This window comes from Xiphias gladius, chromosome 22 (assembly GCF_016859285.1).
Source record: "Xiphias gladius isolate SHS-SW01 ecotype Sanya breed wild chromosome 22, ASM1685928v1, whole genome shotgun sequence".
Taxonomy (NCBI): Eukaryota; Metazoa; Chordata; class Actinopteri; order Istiophoriformes; family Xiphiidae; genus Xiphias; species Xiphias gladius.
In genome coordinates, this window is record NC_053421.1 from 1,909,735 (window position 1) to 1,931,195 (window position 21,461).

General features: G+C 38.6%; 1 protein-coding gene across 1 annotated transcript; it reads right to left on the minus strand.

Annotated features, from left to right (window-relative positions):
* Positions 1 to 10,393: 10,393 nt before the first annotated feature.
* Positions 10,394 to 21,461, minus strand: zgc:114181 (uncharacterized protein LOC619255 homolog). The gene is made up of 12 exons (XM_040116706.1): positions 21,416 to 21,461; positions 20,438 to 20,548; positions 18,713 to 18,856; positions 17,828 to 17,990; positions 16,748 to 16,836; positions 15,843 to 16,040; positions 15,620 to 15,704; positions 13,985 to 14,145; positions 13,728 to 13,892; positions 13,457 to 13,598; positions 12,047 to 12,194; positions 10,394 to 11,566 (listed from the first exon to the last, which is right to left on the minus strand). Exons 2-12 carry the CDS (start codon positions 20,546 to 20,548, stop codon positions 11,488 to 11,490), a joined length of 1,485 nt encoding a protein of 494 aa, XP_039972640.1. The 5' UTR covers positions 21,416 to 21,461; the 3' UTR covers positions 10,394 to 11,487.

Consider the following 21,461-nt stretch of genomic DNA (forward strand, 5'->3'; position numbering starts at 1 on the left):
ATTCCGCAGGAAGGATTATAAAAGTGACACACATTTCAGGACGTTGAGCGTCCGAGTTCACATGGAAGCTAATTAGGAAGCGCAACAGTTTAATAGGTGCTGGTTATTTGCCACCACTTGCGCTGCAGACGACAACTCAATTTCGTTCCCGCGCACACAGACAGAAATGGGATGCTCGGTAGCTTCACCTGCAAGGGAGAAGAGATGATGAAGCACGCCCTGCCAAGTCAGAGCAAGGGATTACATCCCTCAACCCTTCTATGTGTGTGTGCAAAGAGTGATTGTCCTTCTCCCTTTATATCCATCTTATCCTCGCCTCATTCTTCTTCTACCTCTTCATCTGTCTCTTTGCTTTACCTGCATCCCCCTGTCTTCCCTTCCTTCTGTGTCTGTCCTCCTGTCTGTCTGTCCGCGGATGCCAGCTGGTTCAGTGCTGCTGCAGTGTGCCGCGCCTGCCAAACATCCAGTCAAAAGGCGAACCAGTCTAGTATCACCACTCGTCTTTCATCCTTTTCCCCTCTCTGCAGCTGCAATACAATAGCTCACCCATCATGAAATTATTTGTGACTCAACAGCCTCGTCTTGCCGTTAAGTGATACGCCACCTTTATGTTTTGCCTTTGACTTGTGTAATATTGTGCTGATTGGTGTGTAGTTATACTGTTAGTTTTCTTTGTCTGTTTGTTTTTTGTTTGAAATCGGCCCAGTAATTTATACTTAGTTACCTTATATCAAACATCTTATACTTTAGCTCTCTATTTTATCTTGTTTTGTTCCACATGTCCCATATTGCTCCATATTTCATAACCCATGTTCCATATCCATTTTCCAATTATATATATACTTACATTTTACTGCTTACAGCACTGTCCAAACTTTTACTTTTGTCCTTTTTTTTTTTTTTTTGCCATAATTTGGTCTTTAAAATATATAAGGACTGGAGGAGCAAAGAATATGGACATGCATAGGCAATGGTATAATGTATGTAAATATACACAAATTTGACTACAAAAAGAGAAAGGTGATAAAGAAACATGTCACCCAGAGCAACAGTGTGTCTCACTGATGTGTCTTTAATAGTTTGTGGACAACAATGGAGCTCTAGGGCACAGAGGAATATTATACATCAGGCCTCGGATACACACGAAGTGCTTCTTAGTAACTCAATTCGTTGTTGGATTTGGTCTTGTCATTGGATTTGTTGAGGTGTGTGTGTTACATGTACCTATAGTTTTTGCATGTGTGTTCCTCAGTGCATCTGTAGCTTCCTCTATGCCACAGAGACTTTGATAGCAGCCCATGCAGAGCGGCAGACACAGACCAGTGGCTTCTTCTAATGAGCAGACTGTTTATGATCTGCCGTGGGGACCCAACTTCAGGGCTGGCACACTCTACATGATTTTATGAACTAATTAAGCACTAAAAGTTGCTTCCTTCCAGTAGAAAGTCAAGATGGATTATATGGAGCACAAAGAAAATTACTGGGAGAGAAAAAAAATAATATTAAATTTTTCATCCCTATCTTTTATTTGCATTCGGATACAGTCTGTTAAGGGCGCAGACTGGTTTGAGTTTGGACTATCTACCAGCCCAGAAAGAAACAATCTCCTATTTATAGGCATTAATTATTCTCTTAATGATATAAGACAGAGAAAAGCAGAAAATCCTCACACTGGAACCATCAATTTTATTTGGTATTTTTGTTACTGATGCATAATGTGGAAGCAGCATTTTATTGTTGTAGTTAGTTAGGCTGGACCTAAATTTAACTACATTATCTGCTGCTAGGTAGTTTAATATGTAAAAATGTGTGATGTTGTATAAGGAAATTATATGTTTTGTATGAAAAGTCTTTAATGCCAAAGTAACTACAGCTGTCAAGTAAATGTAGTGGAGTATAAGTATAAAGGAAGATAAAATGGAAATACTCAAGTACAGTACTTGAGTAAATGTACAGTAAATTTCATGTGAGATTAGGTTCTGTCATCACGTAAGATGGGTGTTGCTTTTAAAGATTAGATTAATCTCTTAAACTGTGCCTGTGAAAAAGACAGTAGATTTAGCATTTCCCAGGTTGCACAACCTTTGAAACTTCTGCAAATTCAACTCATCCAATCTCTAAATCAGCTGAATTTCCAGCTCATTTAGCTGTGACTTTATGGCAACTTTATACTACTTTAACTGTAAAGCTCCTTTCATACGTCTACAGTGGACCCCCCCCCCTCGCTCTGGGAGTCCAGAGAAATGCTGGATTGGCAGGCAGGGCTACTGTCAGCATCATCTCTGTCACCTGTCCTCCTCGGCAGCCAGCTGCTCCTCCTGTGATAACGCTAGAGTTTATTCTGGGGCTGAAAATACTGGACTCAATCTGGCCGTTGGCCGATCACTCAGCCTTTTCTGTCTGTCTCTTCACAAACTGCAGCCCATATTCCTCACTGACAGTCAGTCAGTTCATCAGGGCCAAAGCTTGTTTTTTTTTTGTTTTTTAACTCAGTGGCTGTTTAATAGCTTCAATTTTAATTCTTCAACAATGTTTCAGTCACTAGAGTCACACAATAAGCTCTGTATGATAGAAATCTGAGTCAGAATTGATTCAGAAAAAAGCCTTAAAATAGGGAAAGTGGAGGAAAGCTTAAATCAAAAGACTATGATTATATAGATCATACATTTATTTTATATATTAATGAAAAAGAATGTGAGTTAATGAATGACAGACTGAATGCAGCGTCCCTGTCGCTCTCCTCATTTCTCATAAGTGTCAGCCACCTTCATCTCCTCATTTTCCTCCTTCTCCTAACAAATGAATGATGTTAAATCAACAATGCCAATGTCAGGCACTGTCTGAATGACTGATCTAAATAAAATGGGCAAAGCTCCATTAGGAAAGAAAAAGCTTGCTTTTATCCAGCAGCCGGCAGACTCTATTTCTCTTCCCTTCTCCTTCTTTCCCACCCTGTCTGTGTAGTGCAGAGTAAGCACAGCTGTCTGAAAGCAGCATGGGGGATGGAGGGCTCCAGCAGGAGGGCTGAGGGGTGGGGAGATGTGGACCTGGGAGAGAGCAGCGTTAACTGGGTGTGGCATGGCTGCACAGAAAGAAGCTGTGGCCAAGCTGCAGTGCTGCCACTGAGCATCTGGCTAAAGGCCATGAAGTCGAAACACTGTCTACAGCAACTAAGCCAGCTACACTGATTTGTCCTCCTTTTACCTTTAGTTATTCAAGGAAAGTTGACAGAACATTAGCCTTTTATACAGAACACATAGTCTGCAGTCTTGGTGCTTAAAAGTTCCACAGGTTAAGGATAATTCTGGTTTATTACCACTTGGCAGGGGTGGAGCAAATCCTCAGGGTAAAATGATTCCACTACAAGTAAAAATCTTGCATTAAGAATTTTATGTAGAGTAATTTAGTGGAGTACAAGTGTAAGGGAAATAAGATTAAAATCAAGATTTTAATTTTACTTACTCACCTTATTTGGAGGGGAAAGTTAAAGTGAGTCAAAATGTAGGTAATATGGCTTGACTGTACAGAGAAACTATGGGGGAAGTGCTATGGTAAGTATGGAAGGACCCAGAAGTCCAAATCCCTAGGGCCTACTGTACTTGCCCCATTGGAATTAATTCTAGCCATGTCATCATGTTCACAGATCTCACAATTACTTTGGTAAACACACTGCTGTTATTACCAACAGAAGTGATGGTCAAAACTACGAAAATAAGACCCAATTTGTAAAAAGCCAGAATTAAGTGTTTTGCTCAAGGCCGTCTTTCTGCCAGAACTTCGATGGATTCAGTTTGACTGTTTGTCAATCATTCCCTTTTCAGAACGAAATAGTATCAGTACTGACTACCGGCCTTCAATAAAGCTGTTTAGTGTAGCCGGTTAAATGTGCTGAAATGATGCTAACAGCCTCCATTTCTATGCAAAACACAAAATCCAGGTGCTTGAGGAAATAATATGGCTTTAAAATCAAAACTCATGAAAGTTATGGCTTAAAAGCACAAACAACCAGATTATAGCCAAATCTATTTGTAAGGTTTGGAAAATTTAAGATTCAGACAAAAAGATATACAGATAAGATTAAAAACATAACCAAAGCTAATTGAATAAAACCACAAATAAAGAAACTCATTCAGCCAAATAAAGACTGGGATCTAGACATATAGCACTGTAAAAACATTTATAAATGTATACTTTTAACTATAACAGACATACATGATTTAAGTATTCTGTATGTAACCTTTTTGACATGAATGTATAAGATAAGCATCATCCTCACCTTGACAATACATTGCTTTACAGTTCCCCTGTTAAATGATTTCACTCAGTGTGAACGCCTATATTGTCTTGTTTTTGGGAGTCATCATTCCAAAGATGTCTGCTAAGCAAAATATTGTGATGAATGGAATGCCGATGAAACCAGTAGGAGAGGTGTCGGGCCTGTCAGAGAAAGGCATGAGGACTGCTACGTGCTGAGTGGGTTTTCCCCCAAATAAGGTTCAACCAGGGGTCATCACAGACAGACAGACAGGGAGCCTGGATCAGATGAGGATGGAATGGGTTTGGACGGACAATATGGATGGTGTTAGGGACATAGAAGGAGTTGAGGAGTTGAGGATGATCCTAACAGAAATTAATAGATTATCTGTAACAAATTCTTACACTTTTCAATATTTTTTGAATAAAATATAGAATTAATTTGAAAGGGATAAAATCCTCCTTGTTCTCTGCTTGGATGGTGTGGGAATGGAAGAAAAGCATCGGATTTCAATGTTTTGGGGCCCAAATTAACTCCTGTAAATACAGTTGTTTTGCTCTTCAAAATGCAGTATGAATTCGAATACACCCACTGTTTGTTTTTTTCTGCAAAAAAGTCCATTCAGTTTCCAGCACGAAGTAGATCATTCATGATGAATATACAATACTTCATCCAAACTGCAAATTCCAAGAAGGTTTACACTGGATGGTTCTGATGTCCTGTGGCAACTTTTTGTGGTTAAGATTCGGGAAAGATCAAAAAAACTATGGTTAAGGGAGTCAGGGTTAGGTCGTCACTTTGCTTTAACTGAAGTGCTGGTCAGATGGCCCGACAGCATCTAAAAACCTCCTCCTAACCCTGTCTCCTAGAAATTACCTTTATATACATCTAATTTGCGTTTGCGTATGTAATACAATTTATAGGAAATGCAATGCTGAACAGATTATTTTTTCTAGTAACACAGTCAGTAAATGTATTTCATTTACATATTTGGTACATGCAAATATGTTGATACCAAATATATCAGTGAAATGTTCACAAACAACTGTTTTAATTTGTTTTCCACCAAAATGTCTGATCTTGACTCCAGCATTATTCAACATTTTTAGTGTTCTGATCAGACTCTCCAAGCACTTGGTTAAGGTCAGGGAAAGATCCTGGTCCGGTTTAAGACAGAAAAAAGTTCACAGTGACTTATGTGTACAAACAAGTCCAACACTCTGAATGCCTTCAAAGAAAGGTGTGCCATAATCCCCACATTTGAATGATTATCGTGTCTCTCCATGACAGCTGGCTTTTCACCCTGTCTTCAAGTGTGGCCATTCCAACAGCTATAAACACGTGTGCCTTCAGGCGTGGTTGAATGATATGAACCAGTTTTTTCAGGGATAACGTGACCTTTACAGTTAGGGATTTTTTTAAAGGGGAACTTAAATTGCAAGTCTGTGACAGGGATGCAAACTCCAGTCTACCACATTTAAGTCAGACATAATACACTTCCATCTATCTGACATCCACATCCTTGCTTTCTGCTCCATTTCAATAAGGGCACATTACTACCTGAATTCACACAGACAGTTGGGGTTGGATTTACTGTTAATCATGATGTGCAGAATGGCTCAATTTGAATGTAATTCCCAGGTCTGACTAGATTAATAACACTGATCTTTCAAAGGGTACTTTTATGTTGTTATTTCACTCTTGGCTTTTTGTTTTGAATTGTAAGAAATCACCTGCATCGTCTTTATTGGCCAACAATCAAGGAAATATGAGCTTTTACTAACCAATTCAGCTGTCACCAACTTTTTGAAGCACTCTGCACAGCCAGAAGGTACTGACCTGTATCAAGTTGGGCTACGCTGATATGAGCGAAGGGATCTACCTGACCGACAGGTCTCGACTACTGCGAGATTTGTAGACCATGAGGAAGATCTAAAGATCAATTCTGACATTTAGAGGAAGCTAAGGGAGAGAGTGGAGCAGGACACTGGAGCTCTGGAGAAAACTGGAGAAACTACTACTAACTGAAATTAACGTATTATGTGAAAGCTTTGCTGTAAATATGCGCAAAGCAGCTCTCAATAGATTTAATGTGAGCAGCTGAAGACAAGCACAACCCTTGCTGACATAAAAGAACTTTCCAGTATTGTCAGAGCACCAAATCCAGTGGAAATCAATGAAAGCTTTTAAATAAGCCATTGCCCAAAAGCTTCCAGCGCAAATCCTTGACTGCATTCACATTTGCTGAAACTGTAATGCACTTCTTCAAATTCCTCATTTTCATGGATCCTCTCTCTCTGTTTCCATTCCCCCATGACACACACACAAACACACACACATGCTTCTATCTTTGTGAGGACACTCATTGACATAATGCATTCCCTAGCCCCTTACCCTGACCTTAACTATCACATCTAAATGCTTAACCCCAACCCTTACCCTGACCCTTACCTTAACCCTAACTTAAACCTGATTCTAACTTGAACCCTAAAACCAAGTCTTAAACCTCAAACTGCAGTCTCTAGTCGGGGGGTACCTCAATATTTGTCCCCACGGTGACGAGTCCCCATGAGTAAGTGTGTATTCGTGTTGAAGTCCCCACCAGGATATAAGAACAAGTAGACACACATGGACACACACAGACACAAGTGCACACATTGTGTGCTCCAGCTCATAATCCCCCAGGGTAGTTTTGATTGTTACTTAAATCTTTGTGCCCTCCCCTCCAAAAAATAAACTCCAAAACCTTTGCCTCTGAAATGAGCTAAATTGTGAGGCGAGTGTCTAGGTGGGTTTTCTTTTTTCCCCACATACAGTAGCTCTTTTCGTTGTGCCTTGCTGAAGTGTTTCCATCCATTATGCACAGTGACATTCTTTTTTTAAAGGACACTGGCATTCAGCCAAGAGCTTCTGCTGGTCCAGCCCAGCCATTTAATTGAAACCGTAAAAGAACTTTCTTTTGGCACAAAAGCCCTTATGTGGGCTTTGTTGCAATTAGATTGCCCAGAAAGGCCAGCAACCCTGATAAAAAGGGATTAGGAGAAATGTATTGCCGGGATATTATGTTGAGTGTGACACAGCAGCTTATGGAGGAATTAGTAAAGGCCTGACCCGTCCTGGATTGGTCAGGCAGAAGGACAAACGAATGATTAATGGGGTGGTCCAAGGCTACACTTAAAACCTGATTTCACTAGAAGAAACAACTCAGCAGCACAAGTGGTACATTAAACTACCTCACTCACCCGTAGTCCAACACAGCACTCTGAAACAGCTGGGTGGAAATTCATTTTATGAAGTTGCCTGTTGCAAACGAGCAGATTTTTCCCAACAAAGCTTCAAGGCGAGATGTGTGCCTGGACTTCTCTTTCCTTCCGGACAAAGTAGAAATATTTCAGATGTTTTAGATATTCATTAATCCTTCAACTGAAGCTGTTGGTTTGGGTTCAGGGAGCCAAACAAATAACCCTTAACAGCAAGATGGCATGACTGACTGTCATCATTAGAATGATAAGGGAGGATTTAGCCTGATTTTATGGTGCTTTCTAAATCAGGTTGAGTCAGGATGCAAGGAACTATTAACTTAATATCCAATATTAGGAATGAAACTGTATAGCTATTTAAGTAGTGAATTTAAAGCTGTAGTAGGCAATATTTTTCAAGATAGACCAAATGACTTAGTATAATGTAAAAGGTGTCACACATATTCCCATATTCTCAAACTATCAAACAAAGCAGACTTGCATATCATTTACATAGTCCAAACTATAGAAGGATGAGGCACAGCCAGACCTTTTGCTCGGAGGGGGTTTGCCACAGCTGCACTGGATTCCTAGATACAGTAGATTCTGGTGCTCCACCCATACATGAAGCAGTTCAGCCAGTTGGAGGAAGGTTGGAGTATGAGGGGATTTACCACACCAGGTGTAATAGATCAATAACATAATATATAAGAGTGACAAGGTCCATTTTGAGTAATGACAATTTTTTCTTTTGATAATTTAAGTATATGTTGCAAATAATAATTATATATTTTTTGAAAGTGACGTTTTAAATTCAGTGCTTTTACTGGTATTGAGTATTTTTAAGTTGTGTTATTGGTACTTAAGCAAAGGATCTGAGTACCTCCTCCGCTAATGCCACATACTGGTTGTTGTTTCTCTTTAATAGTCAAGACATTATCTTTCATTTTCATAGAATAACTCAAAATGAAGAATTCTGGTATTTTAAGATGACTTTATTTTTTGCGTGGCCAGCTGATATTATTAAGTCAGATCATATATCTCACCAGCTTGCACCCAACAAATGCGAGCTTTTCCTCATTAATTCTATTGATCATTTCAAGAACACACCTAATAGGGATTTGATATACTAAAACTGAAACGTTGCCTGAAGATCTTTAGATCGTTTTACTGTAAACCTACTTTACCATGACATGATTTCAGCTTTGATACACAGCGGGCTGCTTCAAGGTGGATTAAGGCTTTGCTGCTGTGAAACCAAAGTTATTCTCAGCTCCATCACGGCCCTGTCCTCAATACCAAAGCACTTTATAAATAGGCAAGCAAATAGAGCACTGTTACATTTGAGTGCTACCTTGTGTTTCACTGCGCAGTCACACTGAGATTTTGAGAGAGGTTTGCTGAAGATAGTCATTTACTGTGTTTAGCATGATACACGCACATAAGAGTTATGTTACTGACTTACAAGTTATTTTTCATGTTTTTGACAGGTTAGTCTTGCTGTTTTTAAACCGTCATTTGCCTGAAAGCTAATTTTCCAGCATTAAATGAACTTTCCTGTTTCTGTCTTATTTGCGGCAGGTTAAGTCATGGTGTGTGGCCAGCTTGGCATCAGATCATCAGACTCAAAGTGAGTGGAAAGAGAAGAAAGCTGCTGTGTGCAAGCTGCCCTCCAGGGGACACAGCATGTACTGCACTCGTGCTGCTCGGCCCCATTTTATCCTCATCCTCCAGTGTTTCTTATTTCAGTAACTTTCACCACCATTGCAGTCAACTGTACAGTCGTCTGAGTCTGAGGAGATAAATGTACTACAGAGGAAAGGTGAGTGTTCTCAGCGGACTCCTTTTAATGCTAATAAGGACGACTGATGGTCTCTATCTGAATGGCTCAAATAAAAGGTGGGTAGAGTCCATTTGTGTCTGCTGCCTGCTGGGTAAGTACGTAACTTAAACACTGGCTGATGTCTTGTCAGTGGCTTGTGTCTGTCACTGAGTCGCTGAAGATGAACTCCTAAACTGCAGCCTTCACACTGTCTCTGTACTGTACTGCAGTACTGTGTGTATGTGTGTGTGTGGGGGTGGGGAGGGTCAGCTGGTGTTGTGAATCAGGCCGCTAAAGTGTCAGACACGGCTTCTTCACAACACCAGGGTTCCTCCTTACCACTTCCTACTGGGATATATCACACTTCTACAATATTACTGGACTATCTCTCCTCACAGACTGTAGATTTATATCTAGCAAATACTGTATGTGTGCATTCAATAAATGCTGCATTAAAAATAGAGGCTGAGATGACACCTGACACCTCATCCATAACTGTTACTTCCAAACTTTTGTAATTTTTGGAGCTGAATACTTTTGTATTTACAATCGGTCTAGTGTGTCCAAAGCTGTTTAAATTCGACTTTCTGACTTTCAATTTGCCATACTTATGTAAAAAGGTTTGTGCTCATTTGATTTCCTTGCCAAAATCTGTATTATTTAGTTTATTTTGTTGTTTTTAAAAAAAACACATTTTAATTGTGTGAGTCAGTGCCACAGATGCACAACATATCACTTCAAAATATCTTAAAATGGGTCTTAGCATCTCGGAGGGTAAAGAATAGAAGAAGAAGACAGACTACTGCACACGAATCAAGAAACAACAGTCTAAGCCTAAAAACTGATTCATATTGGAGGCAGGTGAAATGATCTCACCCCATTGGGCAGGCTTCTTTCATTTTCACTTATTTTACTGCAGGAAATTCAAATTTGGTTGACACTTTATTTTAACACTCTCAATTTAGCATTTATAAGGAGTATATTAACAATTAATAATACTATGATATAGGTGTAAGCAAATACAATCACTTTTTAAATGTTTATTAATCTATTTATTAACAGCTATTGAGTCCATAAAAAAATTATAGCTGTAAAATTTGATCTTCATGAGTTTCAAACACATTTATAAAGTTAATAAATGCTTTATAACTGTTCATGTGTGTAATCATATATGTTTTACACATATGAATATGATTGCACCAGATGCAATCATAAGAGGAGTAGTACTTATTGACAAATGCATGAATACATTTTTTTAAAATGTCCTTGTCTTAATCTGTTCTGTTTAACAATAAGATACTGGCACTAATTTTAAAAGAATTCCTGAAACCTAAAAAAAAAACCTCACGGGGAACAGGTGGAGTTTTTCCCTGTTTCCCCCTAGACATTATTCAACATTCTTATTGAACACTGTCAACTGTCAGACGCATAGTAAAGCATATGCATATACATACATACTATATATATACATAGTCTTCAGTGAATGCTTGACTGGTAAATAAATGTCTAATAATAAATGTTTCATGACCGAATGAACAATATATGTGTGTCTTTGTATCATTATTAACACTCACCACTCAAATGAAGGTTCTTTACCTTCATAAACTCTCTTGCATGATTAAAGAAAAAACATACATTGATGCATTGTAGAGCTTTTACTGCACAACACTCACACACTTGCATTACTGTCTGACATTATATAGAACATAAACAAATGCCACATATGCAAAGTGAGCAATGAAAATAGCAACATGACCTGACTCCAGACACTTCAACCAATCAGAAGTAGGAGCATGTACCAGTACATTAATTCACAATGTCAAAATACTATAATATGATAGCTAGATAGATAGATAGATAGATAGATAGATTGATGGATAGATAGATGGATAGATAGATAGATAGATAGATAGATAGACAGACAGATCAATACCTATTTAGTATTTCATTGCTCCTCTTCCAGTGTACACTCACGAGTTTAGAAAAAGGCTTCATTTGAAAATACTTAAGGAAAAAAGAAACTAAAGGACAAGACAGGCAGGATGTGCTTGAGATGCAGATAAATAAAAGCATGTCAAGACACAGAGATAAAGGCCGAGTGAAGATATAAAACTAGACTTGTGTCATGGAGAGCTCATTGTAGCTGGAATGTTTAATAATACTGCAAAACATCACACAGTAGTCTTCTCAATAAGGGAAACTTCATTCAGGAAGGCGATGAATAACTTGGTTCCCTCAATATAGTTGTACCTGGGATAGGAAGAAAATAATGGACGGTTACCAAAACTAAACTTGTTGTCTGTTTAAATGCGTGTATGAACTGTTACAGCCAAGATTGGACAGTAAGAGAAGCATGTATGAAACAACGTGAGTATCCTTTACATATACAATCAACCTATTAACACCATCATCCACAGCAACAGACGGGCACAGTATAGTTTGAAAGAAAAAATCCATAGTAAAGCCCTATGGAACCAGACCAGCATATTTGTATTCCTGCTTTTAATGTCTCACATCATTCACCTTACACTGATCAGCCACAACATTTTTTATATATATATACACACACACATATATAAATTCAGATTAAACAATTATTTCAGCACAAGGTTGTGGAACAGAAAGGATATGACTACATTAGCGCTGGAGGTTCAGATTCCCCACTAATACACGCTTTATTTAAAACATCCTGTAAAATGAAATAGGAGGAAAGGACCTCTGAAGTCAAACCTGCTCATTTTCTCATTCTGGGAGTGCAGCCCGTCATCAAAGCCTCCGATGGGCAACATGATGATGCTTTTACCCGTCACTTCCTGGAAGGTTCTGGCGATAGGGATGGTCCCACCCTCACGGATCAGATCAGGATCCATGTCAAAAACTGTAGAAGGGAGGAGATTTTATATTTGAGAGTAGTGGCAAGTAAGTGACACTCAGGTATCTTACCACACAATAAAACAGCTGGGCATTTGTATGAATTATGTGTCACTTAAGCAAGTTTTCCTTAGGCATTATTGTCTGGGTGACCATCAACTATTCAAACAGAATTCAAAACACTTTACAAAGGATTAAATTCAAAATCAACAGCAAGAGGCAATAAGGCCAGGCTACAGTGCTAACAAAGTTATGCCTTTAAAGGGACCAGTGAAGTCTAAACTCATTTCTACAACTGGTAAGAACGCTGGTAGCTGTATTTTCTGTATTTTAGCAAAATGTTGCTGCAAGAAAAGATATAAGCATGAGTTAAATTGATTTCTTACCCCGTGCTGTACTTTACATTAGCAGTTAGAGGCCCGAATAATGGTGAGTGAATATAATGATGGGTTGCTGAAAAGGACTATATCTGATTTGGGTTTGTGCAACGGAGGAACCGTAAGCAGTATTTGACACGTACATTTTGGAGAGTGTCTACAAGTTCTACAGGAGAATATACCATAATGTCAGAATAACATCAAATATCTGCACTATATAAAATATGTGCTTACAGTTATAACGGTCAGGTGGAAGCATATAAAACATCGAGATTCAGCCCACAGCTGAATCGTGGAACACCATGTGTTACTGCTGATGATGAGGGTATCTTGCATAGATTAGTCTTTATTGGACTCCCATTCTGCAAAGTGGTTGCTACCCTACATCTGGTGCATACTGTACATGTGGGATCAAGTAAGTACATTCACTCAAGCAATTAGGTACAGTTAATATTACATATTATTATTAGCTCATAAAGATATAAAATGACTGGTGAAAAGTCTTGTGTTATTAAAACATCAGCTTTCTCTGTGCCTATGACAATGGGATTACCACCTCTCGGTTTTATGCCTCCGCCCACCACTCAAGTTGCAGTTTACATCCATGTTTGTCCAGAACCATATAATAATGTAGTGAAGACTTTGAAGGAATTTAATAAAAAGGTATGAAGTGTATTTTGATATAATTAGCAGATGATTTCTTTGAGATTGGCTCACAAGAAGCGACACAATATGCCATACTGTATTACTAGTATTTGTATTACTACTGCTTGTATATTTTTACAGTTTGTTATAGTTTTATAGTTACAGTTTTCTTCTGCTTTATTATCTATATAAAGGATTTTGATGCAGTGACGGGTGCTTAATGTGGGGTGAAGAGTCTTTTCTGTACCTCTCTTGACAGCAGCCTTCCCAGCCTCATAAAGAGGGTGCTGAGTGTCAGCCAGCCAAGGCTTTGCCCCAATCAGCATAGTGACTTTTAGCGTGTTAGGACTCTTCCTCTTGGCAAACACAGAGTTAAGGTAGTCTGTTACCTAAAGCATCAAAACAAGAAGACAAAGAGCAGAGTATTTGTGGGAAAAAACAATTAGCTTATTTAAAAAAAGCAAAACAAAACATGATTTGGGTATTTTTCAAAGTAGAGCATTCACATCCTGTTTTACCTGTTTCTTGACCATTGCAGGGTCCATGTTTGGAACTTGTCTAATGGAGAATTTAGCAATAACCTTAGCAGGGATTACGGTCTTTGAGCCAGAGTCAGAGAAGGCCCCCTCAATGCCATGGATGGAGACGGTAGGGTAGCGCCACATGTGGGCCAACAAGTCCACCTATAGGAAACACAGAATAGAAAATCAGCTGTCTTGTTGCATTCACCTGGTCTTACAATAAATAATGTCCCTTTTCAAGATTATTCTCTCACCTTGTTGCTGTACATGAGCTGGCTGACACCGATTTTGTTCTTGTAGTTGTCAATGTCAAACTGGATGTCCTGGTACATCTTCCATTCCTCATCAGAGAGTGGAGCCACAGCCTCCCTGATGCCGGGAATTAGGATCTTACCACTGGGGCTGATCAGTGTGTCTGAAGAGTAGAGTAACAACAGAATGGCGGATGCTATTTTTTAATTGACATCTCCTCACACTTAATGAATGTTAAAGTACATGGTCAGTTACACAACAGAGTTACGAGGGCCTGGAGGGATTCGGTACCTTGCTCGGAGACCTTTCAGTAGGGAAGGTGCTTTCAAACAAAAGACTTTAAAACCCATCCTCCTGTACTTGCAGTCTCACAAATTACTGCACAACTCTTGTGGCTGATTTAGGAAAATACCTATAGCCTACTGAATGTTTTTGTGCTACTAAAATATCATGTCATTTGTCTTACATCATTTAAAAAAACCAATATATGTCAGTTGTTTTCTTGTAGTTTGACCAAACATGACTTCGTTTATTTGCCTTAGAATATGTACAACTTATGTGCTTCATATTGCACATACAGCACATGAATAGGCTTAATCATTTAGATTTCTTATGATCTGCAAAACCAAACGGGCAAAGTTGGTTTTTGTCCACCTTCGGTATGAGGATCCTCAGTTGAGGGTTTAACATTTAAAGGGAACATTTTACTGCATATTCCGGCCCGATCTGTCCTGGCTAATATGTAAAGCAGCACACCTTCACATATCATGCATAAGTTGCCGGGATCAGTGCCGTTCACAACTGCTCAGAAAGACACTTTGAAATTACATGGTCACAAATTTCAGCTCATCTCCATGGAAACATATGAGGTGTTTATGTCCCTTCTCATAGCATTTTTCATTCCCTCGCGATCTAGCACCCTGACAGACTAGATGTGTCCACAGTGAAGACGTCACTGTACGTATGATAAAAGTCCGCGAGGGCTCAGTCCTCAAGTCTGGAAGGTGGGAATTTGGATTCAGCTTTTGTCACTAGATTTATCAACTTTTCACACCCATTTGGTGACTTTTTTCAAAAAAAGCACCTATAGTTACACTTGGTGAAAAGATATCAAAAAACTGTTTGCAGAATGGCTGCAAATGCAGTTACATTAAAATAAAATCCACTATTAACACTAATACAATTGATACAGCTGATTTTGTAGGAGTTAAGCAATGTTTGTTTGTATTTGGGTTCACTCGGTAATGAAGTGTTAAAAATACATAACACAACAAAAGTAGCTAATTTAGGCTCTTTAACAGCTGTGAATTCAAGGTTAGCACTAGGGCTAATACCTTATAACGCAAGCTATCCCCAAGTCGCGACAAGTGGTGTTTTCCTGTTATTCCCATTCTGCCAACATTGCGTGAACACAGGATTAGCATTCAAGTAATTCTGAGCAGTGTTACCAGAAATACATCACACAAGTAAGCACTTGACTAGTTGCAAATAATCTGGTGTGGGTATTGGGACAGACATAATGTCTCTCATCAGACTTCCTACTTATATAAAGGCTAAATAAAAGTAGAATACAATGTTTGTTCTGTGAGCACCCACCACCATTTTACTAGATGCTGCACTCTTAAAAATACACTCACCAAGAATGCCAATGAGGTCAGTCATTGGTTCAATCACAGTGCCTCCATACCCTCCAGAATGTAAATCCTGTTTAGGTCCTTCAACCTGCAAACACACACGAGTAAACCTTTACCATGAAATAGCATGAAGTAGCACAGCAGCACACAGGTGCAGAATGCGTGTATAACCTAAGAATTATGCATAGTTTGTTTAAATCAGAGTATTATGTTTATGATACAAAACCTCAGCAAAGAAGTAGCAGTTGCCTCTGGTGCCGTAGGTGAGGGCGGGTCGTCTGCTGAGCCAGTTGCAGTCTGAGATGGTTATGTAATCCACGTCAGAGAAGAAGGTGTCTCTCTTGGCCAGGATCATGGCATCCAGGCCATTAGAGCCAGTCTCCTCCATGCCCTCGATGAGAAACTTCACATTCACTGGCAGCTCCTGGTGGACAAAAATAAAAGCAATGTTATTCCATTAGGTTGTGTTTGACAGTGGCAGCAAGTAGTTTGGATGGAGGATGAAGTATTGGAGAAGAGCCTCATCTGAGAACAACGTATTTTTGGATGACAAGCCTGTTTTTTTGAAATTGTAATGGTGTTTCAACAGGCTTTGCAAACTGTAAAATCCTGAGCCATTAGCTTAATTTGAAACTACTCTCATCAACACCTACACAAGCTCTTTCCCCTTAATGCATCCAGCATCTGGCTGATGCCTTTTGATGTATGAATTCAGCCTTGTTATTTTCTCATAAGATGAAGCAGCAGCAAGGATGGCGGGAACAGACTGCTGCAGTGACTTTGCAGAAACAGCAGTGACAAGATGTTTTGGCTGAAGCTTAGCTCTACTCTCTTTATCCTGAGGGTACTCTCTTTGTTCTCGCTTAATCTAAAGAGTATTTTACTCAACTAAAACAGTCTTCTTAAGTAAATGGGAGTTAACTTTTGGGTCTATCTTGCCTAGGCATCTCTCTCTGTTTCCCCTCTATATATTTCAATTCTTTCCAAGACAAAGATGATTATCAAATACGTGATCTGAATTGTCCTTTGTTCTAACTTGAGGTCACAGTGCCTCTGCAGCTCCCACTCCCATTTGATTTTGTTGATCTGTGGCATGAAAAATTATCCAATATAACAGCGATTTTCCCTCACCATGTTGAGGGCCTGGTAAGCCTCCACAGCATGGATCCAGGCTAAAACTGGGGCCTTGTTATCCGATACTCCTCTTCCATACAAGTTACCTAGAGGCACAATCACACAAGAATCATTATATTTAGTTATCAAATAGATGTAGCCCTCACAGTGGTCTGGGTTTTAATAAATACTTACTGCACAACTCCTAGTTTGTTCTTTTAATTTCAGTTATTAAATTGTATTTCATTTAATTGTATTTAAATGTATTTCCTATTTTGTTTTAATTAATAACACAAAAATCACTCTATTGTTCTAGTCGTTGTCTTGAAAACATCATTCAAACATTCACAGTGAAGGTTGGATAAAGTATGGGAAGCCCTTGGCTAATGACATCAACAATAGCTAACTGGAGTCCATGCAATGAGACCAGACTGGAGGTGTGGGTTAGACCAACTTTGACTTATAAAAAAACACTCAAACCTTTTGAGTTTGCTATTCACATCTCTGTTTATGAGTCTACCATACGTAAATCATGGTGCATGGTTGCATGGACCTAGTGTCTGTGGCAGGACACCGTGCAGGAAGCCGCTGCTCTCCAAAAACGCATCACTGCGTGGCTGAAGTTTGCCAATGAGAAGCTTGACATCCCACAATACAGTGTTTCGTGGACTGATGAAACTAAGGCAGAATTGATTAGGAAGAACACACAGCACCACATATGGTGTAAAATTGGCACTAAATACCAAAATTTCTCCTGAACGCTGTGCAGGTCTGATCTGCAGCCACAGGAAGAGCTAGTTTTTGGATATTGCTGCCAAAGGAGGTTTGACCAGTTATAAAATTCAAGGGTTCACTTACTTTTTCCATCAGCACTGTGAATGTTTAATAAGACAATTCAGCTACTGAATATGATGTTTACACTGAATTTTTCACCATTCCATCAGATGGAAATATTCCAGCCATCTTGTGAATAACTTTATACACATTCTCCCAAAATCCAGCCTTGAAAACCACTAGAAACCACTAGAAAATTTTGAACAGAGTTTGGCTGCACAACATGAACTGGTAATGACGACAGAGGAGTTTAAAGGCTGTTACCATTGATGTCAGTCAGGTTGTAGGGATCCGTTGCCCAACCATCCTCTAGCTTTGCTGGCTGGACGTCCACATGACCGTAGACACACACTGTGTGTTTGCTGGAGTCATTGCCAAACTGAGCTATCACCACTCTAGGCAACGCTAACGTCTGCCCATCAGGAAGCTACAGAAATTAAAGGAGAGTTTTGAGTGCTGCACTGTTACATATGGTTATTTTTCCATCCCTGAGTCATTTTGGTTTTCAAGTTTTTCTCAACTTCTGTTGAACCCTGCGGTGCAGCAAGTACTTTGGTTTTACAGGTTGCAACAGTAAAGTCTATCACCTAAACAATGCTGAATTAGCTGCACGTTCTGTACCATCTCAATTTGAGTGTATATTTCTCGAATATCAAAGGAATATCAGTGATCCACAGTGTGAGATGGATAATCTTACGAGAACGCAGAGGTACAGAAAATTGTTTCAGCTCTGCTTTTCTGAAATAAAAACATCATTATATCGTAGTTTTATGTGAAAAGGTCATCTGTTATTGTTTTTACCATTCCCTTACACAATATAACAGTTCATGTTATGTTGGTCCTAATTACTGGTGAGAAAGTGATCTCTAGTTTGACCTAAAACAAACTATATGTTTAATGAGTCTGGGAAGCAGCTGTGATGGGTCTCAGTCAGTAATGAGGGGGTAGATTCAGTCCTTACTGCTCCTCTGCCTTTTTGAAGTTAGGAGCTCATTTGCCACTGTCACCCTCCCTGAAGGGCCAACCTCTCTGTTTGAAATACAAAAAATTTACTAACCTATCAGGCCGATGATTATATACAAAGCTCTAATATCTCAGACAGCATTTATGAAAGGCTGGTTTGCAGAGACGAACGGCTCTGTCACTGACTTCTTGTTCTCCGATGTCCACCAGCTCTACAGTCCCTCCCATCAGCCTCAGCCTCTGAGCCGCCATCTCCATCATGCTGTGTAGGTTCGGTCTCTTCAGAACATTACTGGAGTCACTTTCGATTGCAACCCAGTCCCGCAGAGCCTAGAGTACAGATATACATTCAAAACATCATCATCTTTCTCAAATCCTTTTGCCATCATGTAAAATATGATGATATGATAGCACGACTGCTGAACACTACTAGTGTCCAGTGAAAAGGTGCTTTGATTCATTTTAAATCAAGGAATCTAATGAAAAAAACAAGAAGCAAGGCTATATTTGCTCTTAATAAAAAGTTGCTTGTTATACTGCCATACTGCCATACACCTTTTGGCTAAAACTGGCTTTGTTTCCCTGAGCAGTGAAGATATGCAACATATCCATTAACACTGATGACTCTTGCATGAAGTTTTTTGGAATTATTTTTCTCCCTGTTGAAAAATCATTGTGATCAACTTCTAGTTACAAATGATCAAAATTCTGGTCTGATGCAATTTAATTTAATCAGCATTTCTATATGTATGTCTTTGGATGTTTAAAATAACCTAGTTTTAAAAAAACAGGCTATTAGAAAAAAAAGTCATGCATGTTTCTCTCATGGGTTTTGTCAATGGTGTAGTAAAAATAAAAGACTGCAAAGCGACAGCACCACCTAGTTTCCAAAAATCGTTACATGACTTCATCTTTGTTGTGCACTGGGAGCAATTTTATCTTGAAAGTTTTAAATTGTCAGACCACATCGGAAAGATTTTGGGGACAGAGGATCTGCTTCTGTTTAAAATACAGTTTGTTTTTCTTTCTATTATTTTCTATTATTTTAACTTTGTAGGGGAAATAACAAAAACGGCTTTTCCCGCAAAACAGACATGACAGAAAAGTTATCATGTTGCAAATGAAAACTGTTTCAAACTGTGACACCAAGGTTTACATAAATTCCTTAAGTCCACTTTACTTCTGATGTTTAATTAAGCTCTACAATACACTCCTATACATAATTTGTATTACTATACAAATTTATAAAATTTGATTAATTCCCCATTGACTTTACTTTTTTTTTTTTACTTAGGTACTTAGGTATTGAGTTACGGTTGTTTCTCTATAATGTACAATATTTGTGATTACTAGTGATTATTGTAGATGTGTAACATCTAAGATGTTCATTCATGCCTGCTTGTCTTTGGGTTATTTTAGTTTCTACTGTACCTACCTACTTTTGCTCTATGGGGGGTAGTTGTAAGTTTGTAAGTCTGATGTAAGAGAGTGAATCTGGCCATGTTTCACTTTGTGCTGAATAATGGAAATATTCAAAGAGTAACTAAGTCATGCTTATTTCCAACAGCCCAGAGTGACTTAAGTACATTAACCAACAAGAATTCAGAAGTCAATTACCATGTGCAATGGATTATTCTGCACAATTTGAATTTAATGAGTGGCTACAACATAAAATTGCTTGATATCCATGCAATCAGTATAACTTCCTTAAGTGAGATAAGTGAGTTTTTACAGCATAAGTGGTTGCTCTTCAACTTACCGTCTCTGTGGTGTAGTTTTTTCTAAACCTAATAAAAACAACTAGTTTTCAGTACCTCTTATGCTTGGATTCATAGTGTCACAAGACTTCTAAGAGTTCAGTGCTTGAACTCTTAGAAGTCTTGCTAAAACAAGAAGAAGAATATATTGTACCTCTACATATTCTTCTTCATGGCTGTCAATGTACTGCACCAGCTCTGTATACTGGAAAGCATGGACGGTAGAAATAACCAGCAAGATGGCGGGCAGAACTAGAAGATTCATCTGTTGGCAGAGTCAGATGGCTGTGTAAAAGGTCATTACTTCACTAAAGTATGTCTGACTACAAAGAAAACTCTCCCAGTACAGTAAACACATGCAGGGCTGTAGTCCAGATTCCCCCAGTCCAACCCCAAAAACCTAAGAAATCATTAGCCACCAAAAAGAAACCTGTGAAATCTTCTGATTATTTTAATATTTTGTCTCATTTACCTACATATTTTCTATAAATTTCATCTTGCTTCAAAATGGTCTAAATTAGGGCTGCAACTAACTATTATTTTAATTATTGCTTGATCTACTGATTATTCATTCAATTAATCGTTGTGTATAAAAAATGGCAATAAATGCCTGCAACTTACCGCAACTTCCCTGATTCCAAAATGATATCTTAAAATGGATTTTTTGTTTCTCAAACAGTCTAAAACCCAAAGATATTCAGTTCACAATTATATATGACAAAGAAAAGCAGCAAATCCTCTCATTTTCACTACTGAAAGATGAATGAAACACTCAACCAATTATCCGAATGGTTGTCCATTTCTTTCGATCAACTAATCATAAATATACTATAAATGCAGTTTCAAAGTCTTCCATGCACAGGCAGAAATATAAATCTGGTGGTGGAAAATATCATATTCTTGTCTAAAAAAAAGTCATATTTAAGAAAATTCAGTCTATAAAAAAAATCCACCTTCAAAAGCCACCATTTGGAATTTATAGCATTTAATTTAACAGGATGTAAACTCCTCCTCAGGTGTTTAAATCCCCAAATTCCCAGAAGCACACATGAACTTAAAGTCCACTATAGCCCACTTACTTGTGAATATTTTCATAGTAATACTACACTCAATGGATGACCATTTGTCTTACCTTTTCTCTACTGGAAATGTGTGTTACTGTCTCCTCAGGCAGGCAG

Bases quoted from the DNA above. Each gene is read 5' to 3' on its own strand.
- zgc:114181 (XM_040116706.1), bottom strand. From the start codon at position 20,548: ATGAATCTTCTAGTTCTGCCCGCCATCTTGCTGGTTATTTCTACCGTC. The intron at 16,837-17,827 runs GTAACAGCCTTT...TTGTGCCTCTAG, and splicing joins CAACCTGACTGACATCAATG to GTAACTTGTATGGAAGAGGA. The intron at 12,195-13,456 runs GTACAGAAAAGA...TCCCTTCTACAG, and splicing joins GAAGGCTGCTGTCAAGAGAG to TTTTTGACATGGATCCTGAT.